We start from the raw sequence: 21,727 nt of genomic DNA, 5'->3' as shown, positions 1-21,727 counted from the left end.
CCGCCATTTTGTGATGCGGAGCTGAGGAGACGTGCTTCAATTCACCCAACGCTATTCATCATAAAGGAGGATGCCTGCAAACACCAGCCTTCTTAAAGGTACATGCTCAAACAATTTTAAATGAGCTTTTCTATAGGCTGCTTTCTTTATCTAATGCTCTTGACATTCCGGTAGCCTTCTGATTTCAGGCTTTATTTTTGTCACTTATATGCCATATTTAACCAGTCATATCCTGCTACTCCAAGCATTGACTCTAATTCATTGTTCCTGTGAAGCAACTGGCTTTACTTTATCGATTTCTTGCTCTACATATTGGAAGAATAAGAAGGCAAAGCTCTGCCACCTTTTCCTCAGAGCGCAGATTCATTAAGAATTCCACAGCTTTCTCAAAGTTTGCATAAATGGAATCTTCTTTAACTTCAAAGTCAAAAAATGGCACGACTTCAACAACGGCAACCACGACCACTGCTCCAGCGAGTTCTGGAAAGGTTTCTACTAAGCGTTTAAAAAAGACCCACCATCTCTAACAAAATCCCCAACTCCTGTCTCGTTCGACCTCTTGCTGGAAGATATTCATGCCTTGTGACCTTTCCTGGAGGAAACACATACTAAACTACAATTTCTTACTGAGAGATGGTTTCAAATAGACGAAAGTCTACAGGCTGTGGAGCGGAACGTTTCTTCTTATGGTATCACTGACAGCAAAGTGAGTTTCTCTTCAATCGCAGGAATCCTCTTTACAGAAGCGAGTTGAAGATGTGGAAAACAGGAATAGAAGAAATAACTTACGCATATATGGTCTACCGTGGAACATGGAGGGCTCAGACCATCTTATCTTCTTCAAGAATTTTCTTCCTAAAGTGCTAAGCCTGCCTGAAGGTACCTCCCTGAACATTCATCGTGCACACAGACTGGGTCATCAGCAAGTTAATGCTTCTGGTTCAACTCGCCCAAAGGTGTCATTTTATATTTCTTAGAGTATACTGACCTTCTTAAGGTTCTCTCTGCATCCAAAACATCAACCTGTATATGTTGGCTAGGTCATGCATTATTTTTCTCTCAAGATTATGCCAAGAGTACAGCGGACAGATGCAGAGAATTTCTACATATGAAACCAGATCTTCGTGCTCTTGATGCTCCTTACAGCCTTTTTCATCCTTGTCTGTTCAAGGTTACCACCAGAAATAAGACGACTACCAACGAGGATCCAATTAAATTGAAAAGTTTCATTAACTCTTGTAAAATGGAAACTATAGAACATCTCCGGTGCTTCATCTTTTCATTTTGGTTAAAAATTCTCTAAAGCATGTTGATGTTAAGCATATTTGTTTGTTGTTCAAATATTGCTGTGTAATCATTTACTTATGCAATTCTTTTTTTTTTAAATGAAGACTCTAAAGTTGGTGTTACTTTCAGTAAATAACCCGTACCCTTTTGCTTCTCCTTTACAGGTATTTCATTTTGTGTACTTGTCATTGTCTCACATCTTGTCAAGTGCAGTTGTCCAGGTACCCCTCACGCGGGACCTGGATGCTCCATCCTTCCATGTGGTTTCACCCCCATCTTTTTGGGAACTCTATAGGTATGTGTTATTTCCCTTGTGTTTTTATTTGTCTTTTATTCTTTGTTTTACTCTTTGAGTTCCCTCTGTATTTCCTCGTCATGTTTTTTCCCTTACTTATTCGTCCCTTATATTTTTTCTCTCATTGTCCATATTCCTTCTTCTTCCATGCTGTTCTTTGTTGTGCTTTTCTCATTACATGTACTGTTGTGGTGTACATTTTATCTATTTTATATTATGTATGGTTTATTTAATTCTTTCCTTATAATAGATAATATATGACACTGAATATTATTTCTTGAAATGTACAAGGCTTAAACTCTCCGATTAAGAGACAGCGTGTTCAAGCACATTTAGCTAATCTAACAGCTGATATAGCATTGATTCAAGAATCGTATCTTACAGAAAGTGAAGCTTTGAAATTGAAAAGAGATTGGGTGGGTGCAATCTTCTTTTCTCTAGGTGATGGGAAAATAAATGGTGTTATCACGCTGTGTCACAAATCTCTTTGCGTTAAACTTGTGTCTCAGGAAACTGACAATGTAGGTCGCCAGCTGTTTACTGAAGTGTTGATTGGGAAGGTTCCACTCTCCTTATTTATTATTTATGCACCACCTATTGGTGACTTCCTTTTTTGGTCCCAACTTACAAAGAAACTGTTACAATGTTCCCACGTTAACCTCATTTTAGCAGGAGATTGTAATCAAATCATAGATCCCTTAATCAATCGCAATTCTCTGGCCTCCTTCATACCAAATAAAGCCCATAACTTGTTCTTGCAATCCATCCAGCAGAGAAAATTAATAGACACCTGGAGAATATGCAATCCCACTCTAAGAGAATATACCTATTTTTCACCGGCTCATCAGACACAATCATGCATTGAGCATACTTTTATTTCTCACAATATCTCTCAATCCCTACAATCTGCAGATATTGGCTCTATATTAATATCTGATCATGCCCCCGTCTATATTTCATTGGATATTCTTCACAAACCAAATGTCACCAGGAGATGGAGCTTCAATATCTCGTTACTACTAGTTCTTTTATTTACCTCCTCCATTATGTCTTTTTTTGAAGAATATTTTCTTTTTAACAAAACAGAAAACCTACCTTTTCATACAATATGGGACGCTTTCAAAATAGCTGCCTGTGATTTTATTATTAATTAAATTTCTAGGAAATGACATACTGCCCATAAACACGCCACTGATCATTTTGCAATAATAAAGACAGTGGAACATTCCTATTATGCTACTAAATCAAAAGATTGTTTAACAGAACTCATAGCAGCTAAACTTAAGTTCAATAAGGACTCTACTGATAATGCTTCATTATATTTGCTGAAATCCAGTGAAAATTTTTATGGTGGTCAGAATAAATCTGGCAAAATATTGGCAAACTATCTCAAGGTCAAAAAGAACAAACTCAACATTGATTCAATCATTCATGATCAACAATTACCTAGACATAAGGACTCTGAAATTCGACAGGAATTTTATTGATTTTATGAATCCCTATACACACAGGAGTCCCATGCTACAAATAATGAAATTTCAGAATACTTCCCCTCCATTGAAAAATCTTTTGATATGCAACTAAACCTTGACTCATTGGAGCTCGACATTTCATCGAAGGAACTACATACTGCACTGCATACACTCAAAAAAGATAAAGCCCCAGGACCTGATGGTATTACTGTAGAGTTCTTTATAGCCGTCTCTCATTTGCTTCTCCCCAAGTTAAACAATCTTATAGTTTTGTTTTCACAAGCAGCTGCTTCTTCTGGATCCTTTTTGGAGGCTCTAATATGCCTTATTCCCAAAGAAGATAAAGACCTTCGTTTTTGTAGAAATTACAGAGCCATTTATTTAGTAAATATTGACTATAAAAAATGTTCTAAGGCCTTGGCCTTGAGATTGGAATCCTTTCTCACTGACCTTCTTGGTAAAGAACAGTCTGGTTTTGTTAAGGGACATTTCCTTGCAGATAACACTCTCTTAATTTTTTATATACTTTCCAAAACCTCTCATGAATCCGACTCTTTGGCCCCTATTGCACTAGACACGGAAAAGGCATTCGATAGAGTATATTGGGCTTTTATTTTTTCAACACTTAAATGGTTTGGTTTCGGTCCAAAAATCATAAGCCTATTTTCTCTTCTATACTCAAACCCCAGAGCGGCAATTTTTGCTAATGGCCTTACCTCCTCATACTTTAACTTGGGGAGAGGTGTTTGGCAGGGTTGTCCCCTATCTCCATTTCTTTTCAATCTATCTTTAGAAACTTTTTTATCTAGAATCCCCCAAAAGCCGAACATTTATGGCTTTATATCTGATAAGGTACACATTAAATTGGCGGCGTATGCAGATGATATTTTATTATTTCTCTTGCAACCAAATTCATCCCTACCTACATTTCTGTAAGAAGTAACAGCTTACTCCTCTCTCTCAGGCTATAGATTAAACAATGACAAATGTGAGATATTACCCTTCACTAAATTTACTTTTAAAGATGATTTTAAATTATCCAATTTAAAATGGAAACCCCAACATATAAAATATCTAGGTATGTATTTCACCTCATCAATCAAATAATCGATTTCCATTAATACTGACAAATGTTCATTAAAAATATCTGCTTTGATAGACAAATGGCACCTCTCTATCTTTCTTGGTGGAGGCGATTAGACACCATCAAGATGATGTTATCCTCCATTGTACTTTTCACTGTATCTAACATACCAACTGTTATACCTCAAAGTTTTTGTTTTAAAATCAACTCCTTATTCTTTACTTTGGAACAACAAAAAAGCCTGAATGTCATTATCAAAACTTACATGCCTAAAACTAGAAGGTGGAGTCAATTTTCCTGACTTTCCTAATTATCACAAAGCATTTCTATTGCGTCAATCCTCTAGGTTGTTACTGGCATTCTAACCGAAGTATCCACTCTGGGTCATGCTTAAGCCTTTCTCCTTTCAAGAATACCTGTCATTTACTCGGAAACCCCAGCAATTATTCTCTCCCATTGTTAAACACACAAGCAAATTATTAGATACAACCTTATCAGATCAATCCACAGGCGTCGAAGCGTTCTTGAAATCTACTCTATGGCATAACAAACTCATACTGATCAGGGGTAAACCCTTTTACTGGAAAACATGGAGACAAAAAGGCTTAATATGGGTTAATCAACTCTTCGACAATGATAAGGTTATACCTTTTCCTCATGCTCGTCCCTTATTTAATCTCCCTCTCTCCTTTCGAAATAAGTACCAAATACTAAAAAATGCTTTAAGTCTTGCCTTAGATCAGGCTAATCCTACCCCTATTTCCTCTCACGCTATTGTCAATCAAATGCACACTCTTCTCAGCTCTTGCCCCAAAGCTTCCACCACATACGCCTACCTACGAAAATCAAAAATTACTAGAGATAAAACTAAGCTGGACCTGACCTGGGAACAAGATATAGATACAAACTGGCCCATCTACGTATGGAATAAAATCTGGACCAAAATTAGAAAAACCTCTAGAGCAGCGAACACTACACAGACATTTTTCTTTATATACTTTATATATTCTACATAAGATGAACGCTGACATATCTGATACTTGCTGGTCCTATTCCCTAATACATTACTTTTTACTTGTCCTTATGTCCATAAGCTCTGACAATGTGTTTGGGATCAAATTACTCTCATATTATGGTCTTACTATACCCTTTCCTATTACTCGTACTTTTTTAGGAGCTCTATTAGATGACTGGAACAATTGTTCATCAAATATACAAATATTGGATTTGCTTTTAGATGTGGCTTTCAAGCTTGGAGGTATGCAGTTTGCCATAATCACAGATTAGATACAGTTTATGTATTTCCTGTTTCTCTTGCCACAAAACTCTTACAGTTATGGTCCCCTATCACAAAGTTTATTGACTTCCAAGCTAGACTATCCTGTGTACACAATATCTCAGAACAAGAAAGTTTTGAAGCATCCTTGACATTCCCTATTCTATACTCATGATTATTTATGCCTGTTTAATATTGATATTTTGTTGAAAATGTTGGATATGTTACCAGACCTTGCTTATTTCTTTATACATTCCTTTACCCTTTCCCCCCTCTGTATCGATATTGTAAGCATGACCTCATGTATGAGTATATGTTCTTACCTCATACTATGTAACTGCATTTTATTGTTTCTTTTTTGTTCTTTTCCTTGAATAAACTAATTTTTCTGAAATTTAAAATAAAAAATGAAATTCCTGCAGCTTCGAATGGGCTCTTTTGCGTCCTTAGACCTGTCGCCTCCATGGGCGGTTAATCCAGAGTCAAAATTATGCCGATTGTGCAGTCTATTCCAGGAGTCAATATCTCACTTTCTCTGTATATGCCCTACACTCCTGGAAGACCTCAGAAGATTGTTTAGGCTCCTATGGGCTAAGGAGGGCACACGGACATTACCATCTGCTGTCAGCTTCCTACTGAATAATGAGCAGCTGCAAGTGATCACCAAACTGGTAACATTTTTGGGGAGTGCGGAGAAGCAACTAAGAATAAATTCAGAACCCCAAAAACAAAGAAGGGGAGGAACTTTGAATCTTAGTAGCCTTAAAAGATTACCCTCAAATAGTCAGATAGCACTGCTTTTTAAATCCAAACAATGTATTAAGTCACTAGTTGTTTAGCGAATTGTATTTCAAAATGTTTTACCGCTGAGGAAACCTGCGGATGAACCATGGGTTACCTCTTAAATTATTGACACTTACGAAAAACCGTGACAATAGCTATCATTTTGATTCTATTTGGAATTAATGCACTTTGACAGACTTCATTGTCTAAATAAAGTATTTTTGAATTTGAATTTGAATTTGATTGGAAGGGAGAGGCCAAGCACTTTGCCACTGGTTGGCATGAGTAAAGTGAGAAAAGTCTTAATGCCAACAAAAATAGGGTTTAGTAATATTAGGGTAGTGAAGGCAATCATCTAGGGGATTACCACCCAAAAGATCGTCATTTGTAACATCACCAAATATGGTTTTCTTCTTCAGAAAACCTGAGGACATTGAGGAAGGGGCAGATAGCACAGATAAAGATGAGCCTCAACCACAACAAACTGTGATATGGAATAACATCCAGACAATATTATCATGCATTTTTTCGTAACTTAGCATGCCCCAACACCACCTTCCAACTGTACAATATAAAGAGAATGCCAATAGAGAATGTGTATCAATGTGCATTTATTTCACAGTTGCTACAAATGCTTCCATTAGGGAATTTATAGAATGGATAATAATAGGTTGGGATGGTGTGGAACTACTTATGGATTGTGTGGAGCTCTCATCTCCTGGGTCCTGCTTTTGGGACTCACCTACAAAGCATGGATGTCAAAGTGAGTCTCAGTAGCTGATGTTGTTTTACATACATAGCCAGGGTATATAAATGCCTCAATGTGTGCATGTGGACAGTCACATACATGATAAGTATAGTTTGTGCAATGTGGAGGGAAGTTTTAGTTTTATTGAGCAATAAAGGATGGGCACAACATATGACTCCAGGCAAAAAGCAGATTATTTTTTGTACATTTAATTACTCGGTATGTGACAATGAACATATGCGTCATTAGAACATGTGTTAATGGTTGTCCTGTCCCTCAGACTAAATGGGAAGTGAACAAGAAGAATTAGGCAAGCCTTCTGGCACACTGGAAGGTGTCATTTCAATGTAAATCAACCAACAACTTATGATTTTTTTAAACAGATTTCATTAATTTTCAAACTTTAGCATCATACATGGGAGAGAATCAAATAACATTTGGTATTCATCAGGCTTCTTCAGACCATCAAGCAACCAACAACTCATGATGTATGCCCACTTATGCAGTGTTATCATGACATGTTTCTGTATGTCATCAGGAAATTGCAAATGGGAAGGGGGTTGTGAGTGTTAAAATGACACTCATTTATTTTTTAAATGTTTTGGTGAAGGAGTTTGTTAGACATTGCTCACTATACACACATCATTAGAGCTGACATAACAATTTTCTAACTAGCATCCTTTTTCACAGTGCAGGTGAACTTATACACTAACACCACCATTTCTCCTCGCATATCTCTCACCTTTGGTTCCTCTGACCTCAAAACCTCCACTCCTTTCACTCTGGACCTGTCAAAGATGCTCATAATATTTTTTTCCCATGGCCTGAGATGGGCCTGAGGTGGAAAACCACCACCAGTTGCCATGTGTTTGTGCTTGTATATGGCAACTACCAAATAATTCCCTTATTCCATGTTTGGAAAGTATTTTTGATGTCGTTTCATATGGCTATGTTGATAGGACATTGCTTTTGTCCATTATCCCCTTCAACGGGCATGTTTTTGTATTCAGTGCAGGCTTTGCATGATATGATCCATCACACAACGTGGTCCTTACCACCTCATCAGCCAGTATTTACTGAATGCAGATTTGTATTGTTGTTTCCACCAAAGATGTAATTGTGGCCTAAAGCCAGAAGGCAGATTCTTTTGACAGTAAGCAGATCATGCACTATTTATAGCGAGCAGATAATGTTAAGGAGAATTTCTACATTATCTTATGCTACTCTATTCAGGAAACAGCATGATGAGCACTAAGCATGTCTCTTAAACAAATGCGCTTGCAGTTTAATTCAACTCCAGCTAAGTCATTTTACTGCATAGTGCCTTTTTATTGTCAAATATGTGAATAAAGGTGCTGAGAGATGCTTCTTCATGTCTTCTGTGATCTGTCATCCCAACTACTATCTTTCAATAATAATACAGGGTGCAGAAAATATAGCATGGTAAACCCATTCATATACGTTTTTTTGAGAAAGCATTCCTTACCTGGAGTTACTGAGCGGACAACAACTGGTTTTTCACTTCCTGCTACAAAACCAAACCCGAGCACGGGATCCCGCCTCATTTCCACTTTCCGCTGGGTGGGAGGATTAATCGTGCAGTTCTCAATGCGAGGATCTTCGAAAGATGCTGACTGTGTCAAGTGACTGTGGAAATAAAGCTCAGAGTCAGCATATTCCCCCAAACAGTGGCCAGGTAAAATTTTAATTTGAGGCACAAACAGGTGGAAAACTGAGATAACCCGAACGCTTCCAAGTTAGGGAATAAATGATGGATCACCTGTGTACAGAGTCAAATTTTGTGCGAGTTCTAACTTCTAGGGCATCACCAAAGCTCTACTGTAACACATCAGTGCTGTCCATATTTGATTATGCTCAGTGCGGTCCCAAATCAAAATGTAAAAGATATATTGACATACATGCAGGGGCGTAAATCAAGACCCTGCAGCCCGTGCGGTGCAGGGGGCCCCAAACTCTTCGGGTCCGTCCAAGGCAAAATAAATATCTGTGAGACATGGCAGACTCAGTGGCCACTTTTCACATTGTGCGGGGTGGGGGCATCATTTTACCTTACCCAATGCATCCATCATGCACGAAAAGAAATAATGTGTCAATTCAATTCAATTAATCCTCATTCGCCAAAATATGGCGATAAAAGACGCAAAGCAATCAAACGTTAATCAGCATTTGTGTAAAGGGCAAGATGCCACATACAATTTATAAAACTAAAAATAATGTGTTTTAAACCCCCTTGCCAGAAGAATAGAATGGTCAAAACAGACTTTTTATTACATATACAGGCACATGCATGAAAGCCAAAACCGGTCGCAAACGGGCAGATTCTCAGAATCTGCCCCTTTGCGACCGTTTTTTTTGCATTTGGGATGCATCATCCCAAATGCAAAAATCGCAATTTAAGGAATCTCAAAATAGCGATTTCTTCAATTGCGATTGCATTTAAAGAATCTCAAATTGAGATTCCTTAAATGCAATGCATTAAAGTGTAAAAAATAGCGATTTCGCTATTAGCGGGAGCAAATTACCATGAAGCTGGACTTCATGGTAATTTGCTAAAACTTAGAAAAAAGCAATTTTTTGTTTTTCTCTTAGTTTCATATTGCACACACACATGCCCTTAGAGCATGTGTGTATGCAACATTTTGGCAGAGTTCACATACATGGGTGCAATAGGGTGACATTTTGACACCCTTGCACCATAGAAATTGCGGGAGCAATTTGCGAGTACCTACTGGTACTCGCAAATTGCTCCCGCAATCTCCAATTCATTCCTATGGGCCTGGAGGCCCATAGGAATGAATGGGAAGACATTCCTTAATTAAGGAATTTGTGGGAATCGCTATTTCTTTAGCGATTCCTACATGCATAGGGTTTTGCTATTCCTTAATTGTGATTCCTTAATAATCGCAATTAAGGAATCGGAAAACCCTATGTTGATGCATGTGCCAGATAGTTTTGAATGACTTGACCTTTCACTAGTTGTGCTAATTCCAGTATATTTTATTGATAGATTTGGAGAAACTGGTAACTGATTTAATTCAAACAAACAGACTGTGCTCGGACTATGCCTGGGAAGCCTTTGGGCAGCTATGCGCTCTACAAATCACTCAAATCAACTACAGAATACATTTTGCATTGGTACTGCTCCTTTCACTTCCTCTGGAATCAATAACAGTGCATCTACCTAATTTAAGTCAGTGGATATTACGAAATGGTGGGTCCAGGCAAATATTTTAAAGTCCCTTTGAGTGAGGTCAGCCATGGCACAACTGCACAACTATGAGCTCGCTCAAAAGTCTGCTTTGTAGCCATTGTATGGATTAGTTTCTGAATGCTGCCAAGCTTTGGTGCCCAGAGGTTGATCTGCCAAGGGTGCCACGTTGAGGAGCAAATTTACTAAGATTTTACACCATGTTTGTCTGACAAAAGCGACGCAAATCGGCGCAAACGTTTCTGTCCGATTTTCTTTCCAGCGCTAAACCACTTTAGCGCTGAAAATAATATGAAAGTAACGCTAAGCACATTACTTAGCACCAAGGGAGCGTTCCATGGGCGGTGCATCTGCATTTCCATGCAACCATCCAAGGTTTCTGATGCTAAACCCAACTTACTAACTAAAGTACAAAAACAACACTTGATGGACAGAATGCAGAACAATGTCATACATTCACCCCAGTACAGAGATCTGGGCCTAAATCCATCGTTTTATAGCTCACCATGCCATTCCAGTTTGAACCCAGCCATATGCAAATCAGTCTTGACCCTGTGCCTCATGGGATCAGTCCAGCCCGAACTGCCAAGCCAGGCCCTCCCTGGACTGGAAACAAGCATCCTAGGACTGGTTTCGGGGATTCACCCCTCTTCAGCCAGGATAGCTTGATTCCAGTGGCATAGAAAGCACGGGACCCACATCTGGGCATACTCGTCCCACTCGGGGTGACAAATGCAAAAAAAACAGTTGATGGACAGAATGCAGAACAATGTCATACATTCACCCCAGTACAGAGATCTGGGCCTAAATCCATCGTTTTTTTGCTCACCATGCTATTCCAGTTTGAACCCAGCCATATGCAAATCAGTCTTGACCCTTTGCCTCATGGGAACAGTCCAGCCCGAACTGCCAAGCCAGGTCCTCCCTGGACTGAAAACAAGCATCCTAGGACCCGTTTTGGGGTTTCACCCCTCTTCAGCCAGGATAGCTTGATTCCAGTGGCATAGAGAGCACGGGACCCACGTCCGGGCATACCTGTCCCACTCGGGGTGACAAATGCAAAAACAACAGTTGATGGACAGAATGCAGAACAATGTCATACATTCACCCCAGTAAAGAGATCTGGGCCTAAATCCATCGTTTTTTTGCTCACCATGCCATTCCAGTTTGAGGGTCAGACTGCTTTGCATATGGCCATGTCTGAACTGGGGTGACGGAGTGAGCTAAAGAATGATGATGGATTAAACCCAGATCAGTTGACTGGGGGTGAGTGCTTGCAATGTTCAACACTCCGTCCATCATCCCCTTTGGTTTTGCTTTGTTCGCCCTAAGTTGGCAGGGTATGCCCAGAGGTGGGTCCCTTGCTCACTTTACCACTGGATTCAAGCTAGCCTGGCAGATGACGGCTGATTAGCCAGAAACCGGTCCCAGGATGCTTTTTTCCGGTCCAGGGAAGACATGGCTTGGCAGTTCGGGCTGGACTGTTCCCATGAGGCACAGAGTCAGACTGATTTGCATATGGAAAATGTCTGAACTGGGGTGGCGGAGTGAGCTAAAGAATGATGATGGATTAAACCTACATCAGTTGACTGGGGGTGAGTGCTTGCAATGTTCAACACTCCGCCCATCATCCCCTTCGGTTTTGCTTTGTTCGTCCTAAGTTGGCAGGGTATGCCCAGACGTGGGTCCCTTCCTTGCTCACTTTGCCACTGGATTCAAGCTAGCCTGGCTGATGACAGCTGATTAGCCAGAAACCGGTCCCAGGATACTAGTTTCCGGTCCAGGGAAGGCATGGCTTGGCAGTTCGGACTGGAATGTTCCCATGAGGCACAGGGTCAGACTGATTTGCATACGGCCATGTCTGAACTGGGGTGGTGGAGTGAGCTAAAAAATGATGATGGATCAAAAACAGATTCGTTGACGTGGGGTGAGTGCTTGCAATGTTCAACAGTCCGTCCATCATCCCCTTTGGTTTTGCTTTGTTCGCCCTACGTTGGCAGGGTATGCCCAGCCGTGGGTCCCTTGCTCACTTTGCCACTGGATTCAAGCTAGCCTGGCTGATGACGGCTGATTAGCCAGAAACCGGTCCCAGGATGCTTGTTTCCGGTCCAGGGAAGACGTGGCTTGGCAGTTCGGGCTGGACTGTTCCCATGAGGCACAGGGTCAGACTGATTTGCATATGGGCATGTCTGAACTGGGGTGGCGGAGTGAGCTAAAGAATGATAATGGATTAAACCCAGATCAGTTGACTGGGGGTGAGTGCTTGCAATGTTCAGCACTCTGTCCATCATCCCCTTTGGTTTTGCTTTGTTGGCCCTAAGTTGGCAGGGTATGCCCAGACGTGGGTCTCTTACTCACTTTGCCACTGGATTCAAGTTAGCCTGGCTGATGACGGCTGATTAGCCAGAAACCGGTCCCAGGATGCTTGTTTCCGGTCCAGGGAAGACATGGCTTGGCAGTTCGGGCTGGACTGTCCCCATGAGGCACAGGGTCAGACTGATTTGCATATGGCCATGTCTGAACTGGGGTGGCGGAGTGAGCTAAAGAATGATGATGGATTAAACCCAGATCAGTTGACTGGTGGTGAGTGCTTGCAATGTTCAACACTCCGTCCATCATCCCCTTTGGTTTTGCTTTACTAACTAAAGTAGACAGGGTTTAGAGTCAGAAAATAGCGCACACTTTAACCAGGCGCTATTAAGGAGAAATGCTTTTTTTTCTCTTTATCTTCCGACTTCACATGTGTGCTGCACTGTACAGCACATATAAAAAGTGGGAAAATGTTTAAAATGAGTCTAAGCATAGTATTTTGTACTGGAAGGATGTCTTTCCAGTACAAAACCTATGCTTGCTCACAGAGACACCCTTGCACTACAGGGCAAAGGTGACACTGTGGCGCATGGCAGCTAATTTTGGCGCAAGGGAGAGGGGAGGAGAGTGCTATATTTCAGTAAATGTGTTGCTCTCCTGCTCTCTCCTTCTCACACAGCACATTTGAGGCTGCTGCACTGATCTGCATGAGAACTTGGCAAATCTGACCCTGAGAGTGGCTTCCTTAGCACCATTCAGTCTACAACATGTCTTCTACTACTTTCCTGTATTTATGATTATAAAGTCACAACCATTCTGAGGGCAAACTAAGCATACACTGGGCTAGGGCATACAATAAACCAAACTTGTTTCACAGCAAATATTACAATTTGCAGGATTACCAGGTTGAGATAGATATTAGGAAATTGTAAGAATGCCTTAAAATGTGGGTTTGAAAACGAGCAGCCTCTTAACTTAAGGCATATAACTCTCCTGTTTCTTAGGAGTTCAAAGACATACTACTTTGGAATGCCCCCAACCTGAATTTAGGGACAGAACCCAGCCACGTGTTACTCAGGTGATTCCAGAAATATGGGACTGCATGGAGAGGCCTTCGACTGTGGATTTACAAGCCGAAAGTGCAGTGACTGGGGAATAACAGTCATGTATTGAGACCTGCTTGTCTTTAAATACATTGTGGGGTTGAGCTGAAAAACTACACGTTTCAGCGCTGACGCTCTCTGACGGGGCCTTAAGGGTTAATGCTGGGCTTAGTAAAACTGATAAATAAATACACAAATAGCTAAAAGGAACTGAAAAATATAGGTTATGAGCAGTTATCACATTTTAAGAATGCCTGACTGCAAAACTAGTGCTGATTATATTGGTTTACTGTGAATGACTCTTCTGCATGTGCACATCTAATGCACAAAAACACTATAAAGAAAATATTTTGCATGTACGTAAATTGCTTATCATAACATACATTTATATCGCCCCTTCCAAAATTAAGTAAATTCCCTATTGTGTGGTTAGTCCACTGCAAACCCTGCGGATGGTCCAGAATATGTAAACAACGAAGAAAATCCAATTTCACAAAAGCAACAAGAACGGAAATTATTCTTAGGAAGGTTAATAGTAGCATGGTCCTTCCGGGACAAAGAGAATTACCATCATAAAATTAATTCAAGTACTATCTTAGCGTGGAGGCACTAAAACTGAGGATCAAATCCAATTTCACAAGAGCAACAAGCAAGGAAACTGTTCATGGGAAGGTTTAAAGTAACATGGTTCTTCTGGGACCAAGGAAATTACCATCATAAAAAAGGTTCAAGTACTATTCCAGCTTGAAGCCACTACAACTAAGTAAGGACTCTCTATGCCTGAATGCAAGACTGAGTATCCGAACACTTTGCAGAATGGGCAAAGCCCATGGCTCCAAATATAGTTACAGAGACACATAAATCCATTCATTTTGGAAACAAATCTCACATCAGTACAATAATTCTTTGATTAGCCTTCTTTGTAAAGAAAGTGAGAAAAAAGAAAGAAAGAAAGAAAGAAAGAAAGAAAGAAAGAAAGAAAGAAAGAAAGAAAGAAAGAAAAAAAAAGAAAGAAAGAAAGATACAAAGCGTGTGCGCGGGAGAGAGAGTTGAAGGAAAAGAAAGAGAGATATATAGATAGAGATGATATTGATGTAGCCATAAAGATATAGATGTATAGATAGATATGGATATAGAGATGTATATAGTTGCACATATAGCTTTAGATATAGATGTTTGGCGAAAAAGAGAACAGGAAAAAACTCAGAAGTTGCACTGAATATGAGAAAGGTACATACGTGGTAAAACCAACAAAGGGTATATAGCATGCAAGAACTTAGAAAACATGAATTAAAGTAAACTTGTAGAACTAATACATGGCCAAAGTCAGCCTGCACGCTATTCAGCAGGAACAGAAACTCTAGCAGAAACATCTGAAAAGGGATAGAGAGAGACAACACATTATGGGCCTGATCACGATAAAGGCGTAGTTCGATGTGGGGATTCTGGTACAATTTCCGTTAGAGGCCCAAACCTCTGCATAGAATTCATGCAACTAAGAATTATGTGACTTGGAATGGGGACTCACTGTGTAGTCCCAGATTTATCACACAGAATTCCCAATTTAAGGGGTGCACCACCCCATTTGCCACATGCTAAAAGCAGGTAGTAAATGTGTGTTGAGAGAAGCTGGGAAGGAAGGAGGTTTACGATGGTGGGCGAGGCTAGGGGAGGATGTTGCTGGGCAGGAGTGGGCATGCTCCCCCATTCCTTGGCAGTGAGTCGGGAGGAGGCCAGGGAACTGGTATGGGCTGAAATGCAGCCCCTTCACAAAGCAATTTTACCGGTTGGATTTTCTAGCTGGCAAGATCCGGTCCAGTGCTTCCTCAGGCGGCAAACCCAAGTTTATGAATACTGAACGACGGATATTGTACGGAGCAAAATTCCCAGGTGGAACTTGTAATTGGGGCCTATCAGAGTGAGAAAAAGCCAGGTGGTAGCAAGAAATATTTAAAAGTAACTTGGCATGGAGAAGCTATCACAACTACATTTTGTTCTGAAAAAAAGGTCTGTTGCTCAAGATCAATGTTGAGACTGGTGGGTGTATTGCCTAAGATGCTGAAAGGACCACTGATTAGCAGAGCTGGCCTCTATAATGATGTTGTTGAGTTGGAAAATTCTAATAAGTGCCTGTTCACCTCTATTTAATCTTTATTTATGCCTCTACGATTGCTAAGGGGTCTTACAGTATCCAACCCTCAAGTAAGGATCAAGCTGTCACAAGTCCCAGCACACACCGGAACTGGAACTCACTCTTTTCCACCATGAGCACGTGGTGGGTCAAGTAGTTTGCACCGTTATATTGACTGGATATTTTTTGCAACTATCCTGTGGGAAAAACTGTCATTCTGAATCTGGCTGGTTTTTTAATGTTTTTCTGAATGAGAAATGTATATGGTTTATTTACACTAGTCAAGTGGCTAGACAGTACAAGGCCTCTGCATTTGCCGAGGGCATTGTAAATACATGGCTTGACAAATTAACTGAAGATGGTTGTCAGACTCTTAACAGTACTAACACAAATCCTGCTTCAACCTGGTATTTTTTAAAGCGTAAACTAATCACCTGTAAGGGTCACAAGGCACTGGAGGCAGTCAGGGAGATTAGGTGAGCTATTACCCAGAGTCACATGATGCTGAACTGAGCTGCCTCTGGCGCAGGAGATCGAACCGTGAGCCCCGTGCTCGGAGTCAGCCGCCCTGACCGCTGCGCCACAACTCTCCCTCTAAGAGGCGGACATTTCAAGGGCTGTTTATGGGAATAGCGCTGTCCCTGGTCTGTATGAAGTGAGAACAATGTGGAGAGAGGGGGCTACTGATGGAAGCAGCGTTTATGCCTCTCAAAGCGAGTATCTCGCCATATTAAGGTGATGTCCTACACCATCCTTCTTCTCAAAGTGTGAGAGGATGTAGAAGTCATTCCTCAGCTCCATCAGGAGAATGCTGCTTAGCCGAACTCGGCTTGTAAAACAGGGGCCATTTAACAATGCTTTTTCTGTGGGCAGTTGCATTTTACTCCTGTCTTATAGTCAGGGCACAAGTCATGGGTACACGGCGTCCACCCACTTTTTTCACAGGGTGGACCTCGTCCACCCTGCGAGCAGCTGGGGCCCACTGAATTATGATGAACTTGTCCCAGTGTAATTTCCAGACACCGGACGCATTCACCAGCGCCTGCACGTTGTCTACTTTCTTTCAGAGCAGCAACGTGCAGGCAGAGAGGGGGCTTTCCCATTTCAGACTCCAGCTGAGCCCACAACAAAAGCCAAATTTAACGGCCCATCAGACCTCCTTTTGTTTCACTATCCTGGCTATGAGTTATCTGAACTGTCACACCAAGATGCAAGGGGGGGGGAAGCAAAGGCTTTCAGCGTGTTATCTCTTCACTAATACTTAAGAGAGGAGTGCTTTTTATTTTCTTCAGTCCCTGTATACAAGAGATATGCATGCACTGTAAGAATGTCGAATGTGCTGTTCTGTCCCAGTATCTACACAAATAACATTTTAAATACGATTATTTTATTTTTATAGCCTTAATATATTTTAAAATGTGGATTTTGCAACCAATTAAGCAGAACAGATTTACTGCCATCTTTCTCCTTGTTGCCAATTTATTTGTGACAGAGTTTTTACATAATAAATGTATAAAATGAGGCTCACATTGTGCGTCGGGGATGTGTCACTTTTTTGGCACAACCCACCGCAAAATCTCATTTGTTAAATCTCGTAATGATCTCAAAGGTACTCATGACAGACCTGCGAAACATACGTGTGATGTCACTTGCTGTGAGGTAATGGGTTATGATGTCACTGTCTGTGAAGCCACGCCATGTTTTCTCACAGTGATGTAATGCGCCAGGATGATACTTGCATACCACCTAACTTGGTTAGTCCCCTTATTTCTTATTTAGGACTTGTGCCCTGCTTAAAGCTGAGTTACACTTGAATAGGCAGGCCTGACTCATAAAGCATTTTCCGTGAGTTGTTTCTATTTTTAATACTGGAATTAACAAGTAAGTCACAACTAAGCCTGGAGTATATTAGAAACATTCATTGGAAAGGGTTTGTGAATCAGACCTGGTTATTCAGGTGTAACTCAGACATGGAGCTGGAGCAAGACACTCATATACTCCTAGAACAAGGTTTGTAACTCAGCTCTCGGGTATTTAAGGCTTCTGCAATCAAAGTGGGATTCTAGGGGACTTAATCGAGATTCAAAATTGACTTTGCAGGGTTCAGTCACAGCTTCTCCTCTCTGTTTTTGCTGTGCAGCAGGCACTACAACTAATGGTGATCCAAGCGCACAATAGCCACAGATCTGCCTTTTTTGTTATGTTTCATACGTTAACACCAGCTAACCAGTAAGGCTAGACTGAACATGATTCACAAACATGACTAACGGGTGAAATCAGGCACCGGCGCCTTGTAGGCAGGGTTCAATGACAGAACTCTATAGTAACTCATTCTATCCTTGTAAACTGACCCATCATGCCTCATGATTTCAGCCAGCACTGCTGAGCGTGGCTCCCCTGCCACAGCTCTGTGAGCGGCGACACAGCCCATTCATTCACACCATAGCACATGCACTTGCTACTAACCCCCTGAAGTCAAAATAAAGGCCTTTGAGAAATAGTCTGTGAGACTGCAGAATGCTCCTGTAAAAGATTAAAGATGAGGATATAAGATCACTTGAGGATGCGCTTGTCTTTATCGCTATGCTCTTAGGACCGGAAGGCTATTTGGCATTTAGGAGGGGTCAGAGCACGTGGCCCTTCCAATCTAGCTGTACTACATAGCGGGGTGCCACTTCCCGTTGCGTGGGCTGTGCCTGGATGAGGAACCAGTCAAGGGTGGGTCGTCTTCACCTGTCATCGGACAGAAGAGTCTGGACTGGGCCACCACCTTGATTTTAGGATTTTATCCAGGTAACTGACTTTTGTGTTTCTAGGTTTATATTGTATATTTAGTCTAATTCTGACACCAGACATGAAATAACAGTTTACTAGAACCCTAGTCCAACATTTTACCTGGACTCTAAATCACACTCAGTTAATAATGTGGAAGTGGAAGACTGGTGCTATTCAACCCCCAGCTCCAAAATTTCTACCATAAACATCTTCCTAAAGTGGGCTGTGGGAGTCTTTTCTAAGGAATGTGAGTTGGCAAAAAGACGTCTCTCTCTTCCGCCCGAGTCCCTTGAGCAGCCAATTGTTCCACCACCTCAACGGACAATTGTTAGAGAGGCACCAGTTCATTGTATAGTTGCTGATTTCATAATATTGCCTCGTGGGCGATCTTTACCTGTCATCCCTATTATTCAGGATACACCTCCCTTGCCGGGTGCGGATCCAGTGATAAAGCGTGGCAAAACACCTTGTGAAACTGAGGGAGATAGATGAGAAGGCTAATATTGCAACCCTGCCAATAGACTCTGCTAGGGATACATTGAACAATCAAAATGCTCTTATTTAGAAATTATATGCAAAGGTTAGCCATCTTCTAGATAGTAGCCTTAGCCTGCTTTTCCCGCTATATGAACGCTTGGGGTCTATAGAGAACCAACTGGCAAAAATTGGGGCGGTCCCTGATGTAACTGCTCTCAAACCTCTGAATGCACCTAGAATTGCACCCAATGAAATGATGCCACTGACCCTATTCAATAAGGATATTGGAACTTAAGGGCGACATAGCGGAAGTATCAACCCTTTAGGTCATACTCCAGCACAGGCGACTGTGCATGGGAGTAGATGGGAGGGCAAAATTGTGAATATAGGGAATGGAGATTTGCAACAATGGGAGTGGGTATCACCTGTCATTCACTTACCCCCTGCATCTTGTCCTCAAATGTCCCTTGGTTAGCGCCTTTGGCAGTCGAAACAACTAATCAACCTAAAATGATGGTCCCTCATTGGTCATGGGACTGTTATATCTAACACTCGTTTTCATGATGATATTTGAATGGTTCACAGGGCAAGCTGGTGGGCCCATTAGTCAAGTGAATTAATGGGAAGGGCAGGTGTGCCCAATTACCAAGTATTTTAATGAGGATTGCATATTCGTTAATTCCAGATAACTCATATAGCTGGGGGTCTAGTACACCTATCCAATCTACAGCTTATACACCCGGGTAAAGTAAAGCTCCAGCCTATGGGCTTTTTTCACAGACTCTTAAATCCAGTAACAAGGGAATCGGCATGTGCCTCACAATAATCCCCCCACCCACTGTTTCTACTGATGGATTTTTTTTCTGTTCATTGCATTTCAGTCCTTTCCAATTTAGTTGAGAATGATTGACAGGCGGGATCTGGGTCTAGCTCTGTTACAGCCATACGTAAACTTTTAACGCCGCTGCAAATTCACAACATGTTGCTTTCTAGATCCTTAGAGGCTGATATTTGCCCTGCAGCAAGGTATTTATCTATTATGGAGCAAGGTGAAAGTGTGTCTGTTTCTGTTCCATCCCTATAGTGAATGCAAATAAGATTCTAAATTACAATTTAATAGGAATGAGAGCCAAATTGGGTGCTAAGGGATGAGTGGAATATAGTCATATGTTTGACATAGATCTGTTTCAAGAAACATGGGTTGTCGATGATGGTTTTTGAGATGGCTTTATCTGTCATACATCCCATGCTCTCCCTTCGTTCGTCCTTTGGCCGGGCCAGGGCGGGTCTGTTATCCTGGTTCAAGGCATCACTTGACTGGACAGTTACACTCATTTCTAAGGATAGCAGGCTTATCCATGCATTTTACTGACCTCAGTTTTGTATTAATTAGCCTTTTCTAATGATGACTTTTCGTTAAGAAACAACTCCAATTTATTTTTTCTTTTTGGTTTTATTGACAAACTGGGAAACAAAAATTTGAACATGAGGAAGGGTTTCAGCCTGCTGCTAAGTTGAGAGATAGATCTACTTTCTCAATACTAAATCCTTTTACACAATCAATGCGATGGATTTTTTTTTACAGAATTAGGACTTAAGGGGCTCATTGTTATATTCACATTCTCTGTAATGTTCTAGATTTGACCAGATCCCTCCGCCATAACATATCTCCCTTTACTAAAAGAAGATGCTGCTGTACCACTAGTGATGCAAGCAAGTATACACAGCGACCATAATACTTCTACAAATCCCCTGGCTACCCCTAAAGGAAGACATAGGGAAGTAGTAGGGTATTGTATTAAGCTTTCTAGTAAAGACCATAGGTAAAATCTGGTCTGGAAATCTGCCAATACGGGAAAAATATTGTATACGTTAAATACAGGCAATCAGGATTTTGTTAATTGTTGTCTCTAACTTGAGATCTAACTTGAGATCAGCCCCTCCCATGTTGTTAAAACCTTAAAAAAATGGGGTGCTAATAAGCGGACTTTATTCTTGAAACCAATGGGTCATTCCAGAGACTGTGAAGACTCCTGGTTTTATGGGGTCTGGAGAAGTGCACACTAAATGCTTCGGCAAACATTGAAGTATTTCCCAAGGAATAGGGAAGAAGTACCGACCTGCAGAAAGGAATATAATTTTGCCTTGGAAAAAGGAAATTTGATCTGCAGGTTGATATATGGGACAAGTTAGTATGCTCATGTTTGCTAAAAAAAAGACAGTCTTTCTGGAAACTCGAATGCATTTTCTAAAACACCTTAGAAGCTATTGGCCCCAAGATTGAGTAACCCATTTCCTAAGTATATATTGTCCCCCCAGATAGCGGCAGCGACCATACTGACTTAGAGGTGCCTGATTTTCCAGTTAGTATAACATTGTTCCTAGAAGAGGTGAGGGCTGCAATAATAACAGCCCTTCACAAAATGCCTCGGGCCCAAATGGTGTCCCCATGGACTTGCATAAAGATAGCATTGAGTTGTGGGCACCACTCTTGCAAACAGCATAAACTGAGAATCTAAAACAGGCCTGCACAAGTCCTGGTGCTCAGAAATCATCATACCAGTGTTTAAAAAGGGGAACTGTCAGAATCCTATATGCTATCGCCAAGTCTGCCTATTGGATTCATCGGTAAAATAATCTGTAGAATTATCCTTGACAGGTTATTACTCTGGGCCTCAGCAGAACATTTTATCTGAGGTTCAGTATGGGTTCAGAACTGGTCTGGGTACACTTGAGCAATGTCTTAACCTTCATCTG

General features: G+C 41.1%; 1 protein-coding gene across 1 annotated transcript in view; it reads right to left on the bottom strand.

Moving 5' to 3' along the window:
* FRMPD4 (FERM and PDZ domain containing 4) overlaps positions 1 to 21,727 on the bottom strand; it is a 1,281,777-nt gene that overhangs the window by 558,990 nt on the left and 701,060 nt on the right. Inside the window, exon 3 of the mRNA XM_085622531.1 lies at positions 8,432 to 8,592. Coding sequence (XP_085478657.1) covers positions 8,432 to 8,592 — 161 coding nt within the window. The remainder of the gene's footprint in view (positions 1 to 8,431; positions 8,593 to 21,727) is intronic.

This window comes from Triturus cristatus, chromosome 8 (assembly GCF_964204655.1).
Source record: "Triturus cristatus chromosome 8, aTriCri1.1, whole genome shotgun sequence".
NCBI classification, from domain to species: Eukaryota; Metazoa; Chordata; class Amphibia; order Caudata; family Salamandridae; genus Triturus; species Triturus cristatus.
This window is presented reverse-complemented; position numbering and strand designations above follow the sequence as displayed.